General features: G+C 35.5%; 1 protein-coding gene across 1 annotated transcript; it reads right to left on the minus strand.

The window, feature by feature from the left end:
• Positions 1–237: 237 nt before the first annotated feature.
• LOC100817242 (glycerol-3-phosphate 2-O-acyltransferase 6) lies at positions 238–4056 on the minus strand. The gene is made up of 2 exons (XM_006573283.4): positions 3306–4056; positions 238–1261 (listed from the first exon to the last, which is right to left on the minus strand). The coding sequence occupies exons 1-2, from the start codon at positions 3915–3917 to the stop codon at positions 395–397; spliced, it is 1479 nt and encodes a 492-aa protein (XP_006573346.1). The 5' UTR covers positions 3918–4056; the 3' UTR covers positions 238–394.
• Positions 4057–4898: the final 842 nt, after the last annotated feature.

Here is a 4898-nt window from a genome sequence, read left to right on the forward strand (position 1 = left end):
AGTTACTTATTTATGTATCGACACCACTGTCAGCTTTCTAGCTATAATTGCTTGCAAATTGAAGGCACCAAAGCAATGCCTTTATTGCTGGTACGTACCTTTTGATCACATACCTCCATCTGTAGTACTATATTTGCGTAACATACATTGTAGCAAAAAAATACTGATAACCACTATTATGCAAAAATAATGTAACAGAAATTTCAGGACTGACCAAACAACAGAAACTATAATTTGTATTTATCATAATAACAATATAATAAACTGTTATTTTTATGGGGAATAAAAACAATCAGTTTTTATTACTCTAATACTTCTAAGCGTTTTGGAAAACAACGTGACCAATAGAGAGAAACAAAAGAAGGGATTGATTTTACTTTGTCGCTCTCCAATTTCAAGCACTCTTCATAGATGGAACAGTTCCATCTGTTCCTGCAAGTATGGCATACTTGTCCTTCCTAGTCAAATTGGTGCACTCAAACCCGAGAGTCCCTGCAAGAACCCTCTGAATATAATTGGCGACTTCGATGGCAGATTTGCCTCCCATGCAGGTGAGTTCTGTTGGCAACTGGTTCAAGAAAGTGATCTCATAAGTTGGCATGGGATTCATGAACACAAAATAAGGGTCCAGCAGCTTGTGGCCGCGAACCGATGTCCCATAGAACACGCTTTGCTTCGTGTTGATGGCGACCGGGACAATCCTATCGGTTAGCTCGGCAAAGAGGGCACTGAACCTCAAAAGGAATTGCTCCCTACAAGTGGTGCCTTCAGGGCAGATCACCAAATCCCCTTCCTCAAGCAACTTCTTGATGTTGGCAGCATCTTTCTCTCTTTCCCTAGAGAGTGCTACAGCTTTGATAGGAGAAATTATTTCAGTGAACTTGCTTATGCTATATGTCACACAGCTGATTTTCCTCCCTAATGCAACAGCTGTAACCACAGGGTCTAAAACTGTCCTGTGGTTACATACAAATAGGACTCCACTTTGGCCCTTCTTTGGTGGGGGTGGAGGGGTACCCTTCCTAATGACCCTTATTCCAAGAAGCTTGTAGTTGTACCAAGCAAGTCTTTCTGGCAGAGGGATGTTGAGGTAGACCCTTAGGATTGAGAGGATTATGCCAATTGGCATCCATAGGAAGGTCAAGAGGGCCACTAGAGGAGTTGGCCTTTGAACTAAACGGCCCTCGTGGAAAATTATTGGGCTTAGAAGCTTGTTTCTTGGTAGTGGCTCACACTTGATCCTTGGCACCATGTATCCTTCCTGTAGGGGAAAACAGTGGTAGTGAATAGATTTGATACATGTGAAAAATGAGCATGAGTGGCATTTTCATTCAACTTTTGCTTGGATTTAGACCATATCATGTTATTACTATATAATCTTGTTTGGTTAAACTTTTTCATATTTACTTATAGGAAAAGAAAATTAAAAAATTACAAATTTCTACATGTTAAAATTAACTCACGCGTCTCAGCTTTGATAGGTGATATAACTAAAAACAAAAGGCAAAATTATAACAGCCAAGGGAAAATTAAGTTTTACAGAATAAGTCAGCAGCAGGGGATGTCATAAGAATCGTGCTTTGTAATATTGATGATTAGAAAACCATGCAGAGAGATAAAAAAAATTCATATATTTTACATGAGGTACAAATAGTACGGCATTGATTGAGTGTTAAAAATTGGTTGGACATGAGGAACTTATGGAAAGTGTCAGAAGTCCCCCATCTAAATTGAATTTGTCCATCCTTGGAAGATAACCAATTAGGGATCTTTTAATTATTAGAGGTATATAAAACAAAAAAAATAGTAACGCATCTGAGTTGTGAAAGAGAACTTAAAAGCAGAGACATAACCAGCTCGAAACTGAAGCTGTAATAAGACGTATCCAGAAACGAACCATAGAAAATAAAATGGGTGGGCCACTTGAAAAGTTGAGGTTAGTAAATATCGAAAAAGACGGGATGGAACTAACATATTAAGTGAGGAGTTTTTTTTTTTTTTTTGTAATCAGTAGGAATTTGTGAAAGAAAATTTATAATAATTTACTCATATTGATTAGTCAATTAAATTAGACTCTCTCTTGACAGGAAAGAGTTTTGTTATGCATATAATATGCAAAAAAAAAAAAATGTATGTATATTTAGGTAGAGAACCACTTTGTATGTAGCTGAAAACTATGCCATGATCATTAAAGGCTCTCACCAAATATGAAGCGATTTGTGGACAATCTAACTAATCTAATGTTTTGCGCAAAGAAACAGCTCATGTAGCTTACTTACTGGCTTCCTCACGTTTAAACATAAAGTTGAAAGTGAGTGACTGAAAGCAACATCTAATTATAAATATGTATGGCCAGTAGAAAAAGAAAAAAAAAAGTATTTCGTTTAAAAATATATATTTATTATATAAAACACACTCAAAGTATTTACAATTTAATTTTGATACACTATTAATGTGAACAAAAATGATACTGTTAATTAATTAAAAATTACTTTTATAATAATTATTGCAAAATCCAACAATATTATTATGATAATCCGTGATTCGTTAATAATATGAAACAATTTTACATTTCAGTGCATTTTAATTAAATTAATTTATTTAATGGTTTTTTAATTAAAGGTGTTACTATTCAGTATGTTAAAAATGTTGATTTAGAAATTCATAAATAAAAAGTTATTTATTAGAAATTACGATAAAAATATATTCATAGCATTAAATGATATATTATGTTATAAAAAATCTTATTTAGTACCTTGTATAAAAACAATTCTAATTCAGTACTCTCAATACACCAACTAATGACTAACATTCTCCTTACAATAATGAAAAACATTTAATAATTAGCAAGACAAAACTCTAATTTAATTAAAAAAAAACACTAAAATTACTTTATAATACTGTTCTTAAATTTTATTATTCTTAAGTTTTATATACAGATATATGGTTGTTTTAAACAGTTAAAATTAGCTGTATTACGCGTTCACGTTCTCTCCGGGAGAGAGAGAATAATTATTAGATACTCGAGGTCATAACTTCGTCTTCATAGTTTCAATCAAATTTTTATATAATATATAGTTGTATTTTTTTTTTAATTTATAACAAAAAGTTAACAATATCCCATTACATTTTTGTTTGACAGAGTATCCCATTATGTTAATCTTACGTTATATAATACTACCTACTCAGATTCTTTCTATAAGAAACAAGTCATTAAGTAAGATATATATGGCTTGTTTCTTATAAACTGGATCTTAATAATTTAGAGGGAGAGAGAAGTATATGCATATTACAGTTATACCAACCTTGCAGATTGACATGAAGTCCATGTCCGTTACACTGTCTCCGAGTCCCAAATCCGGCAAGTTGCTCCCAAACTCCTTCAAAACCACCTCCTTCTTCTGAACACCAACAAGCACACCAGGTTCCTTAGCGAACCCCGTCACCCTCCCCGACGCCGTCACTGCCAGCTCCGTCCCGAGCACCGTATCCGCGCCAAGAAACGTCTTCGCGAACGGCTCCACCATCACCCGGGGGCTCGCCGTGACAATGCACCGCCTCCCTCCGAACGCGTTGAAAATGCGCCACGTGGCGGGGTGCACGTCCTCGGCGTAGAACCTCGGTAGCACCGAGCGGGACACGAGCTCGACGTCTTTTAGTTTGAGACCTGCGAAGGTTATGAAGATTAACGTCTTGATGGCGAGGGTTTCGGAGAGGACGAGGTAGGTAAAGTAGACAAAGGGGGCGGAGGTTAGGAGGAGGAGGGCGCGGAGGACGCTGCCGGCTTCGAGGGCAACGAGGAGGTAGTAGGGGAAGGCGCTCCGGGAGACGAGGAGGGTGCCGTCAAGGTCGGAGGCCACGGTCTGGTTGGACCGGTCTTGGGTGGTGATTGGGTCGAAGCGAGGGAAGGTCCCCATGATTATGACAATAGAGGAGAAAATGAAGAGAGAAATTAAGAAGGTTTATGGTGTGGTGAAGATGTGATTGGGGAGCTAGGTGGAATGTTGGATATGGCTTGGAAATGTTATGAAGAGAGAGAGAGAGGGTGTGAGGGGGGTTTTAATAGGGTGAGGGGAGAACAATATTCGGAAAGAAATGCAAATTAATATATAATAAAAGATTCAATATGTTTTGTTTTTAGAAAATGAAATATTTGCTCGTTTTTTTTCTTTGAAGAACCACATCAAATATGATATGATAGGGTTCATAAATAGAATATCTTTTCTATTGAGCATGATGTGATGAGATATTAGATTCCAATTTTTGTATGAAGAATTATTAGTTGAAATTAATTAGTCAATTAAATAGATTTCAACATCTAAAAAAATTAATCTTTAACTTTATGTTGATTTACATTAGAAAAAATGACAATTTTAATACAATTTCTTAATGTTTTGTTGGTTGTTTTTCAATTAAAATTGGAATCTTATATTGATAATTTATCATAATCTTTCATGTTTTGTTGCACGAATTATAGAAGTAAAATCCCAAATTTGATTAGAAAATACACTAAAATATTTACAGTTATACATCTAATTAGTTATGTCTTTTCAAAATGTAATTCTTTTTTCACAAAAGAGAAACACAAGTGATAATATGTTTTTTGACTTATTTTTATAAATGAGGAGAAATATTATTAAAGTGACGAGGGGTCTTGGAGTAGTTGCAAGTCGATGCTAACGGCTGCGTTTCATTCAATTGGAGCCTACTTTTTTAGTTTATTGACGCCGGCCTTAGCAGCCTAATAAAACCCCAAAGCCACAGCTTCGGTTTAAATTAATTAAAGTGTTTGTTACTTTCATTTGGCTTACCTTTTTTGCTTGTTAAATTGTACATAACTTTATTAGCGTAATTCCTCAAGCACATAATTTTTGGCTTATAACGGTGCCTTTGCCGCC

This window comes from Glycine max, chromosome 1 (assembly GCF_000004515.6).
Source record: "Glycine max cultivar Williams 82 chromosome 1, Glycine_max_v4.0, whole genome shotgun sequence".
Classification (NCBI taxonomy): Eukaryota; Viridiplantae; Streptophyta; class Magnoliopsida; order Fabales; family Fabaceae; genus Glycine; species Glycine max.

Coding starts and splice junctions, on each gene's coding strand:
- LOC100817242 (XM_006573283.4), bottom strand. CDS start 3,917: ATGGGGACCTTCCCTCGCTTCGACCCAATCACCACCCAAGACCGGTCC. Junction 1,262..3,305: donor ACTTCATGTCAATCTGCAAG/GTTGGTATAACT, acceptor TTTCCCCTACAG/GAAGGATACATGGTGCCAAG.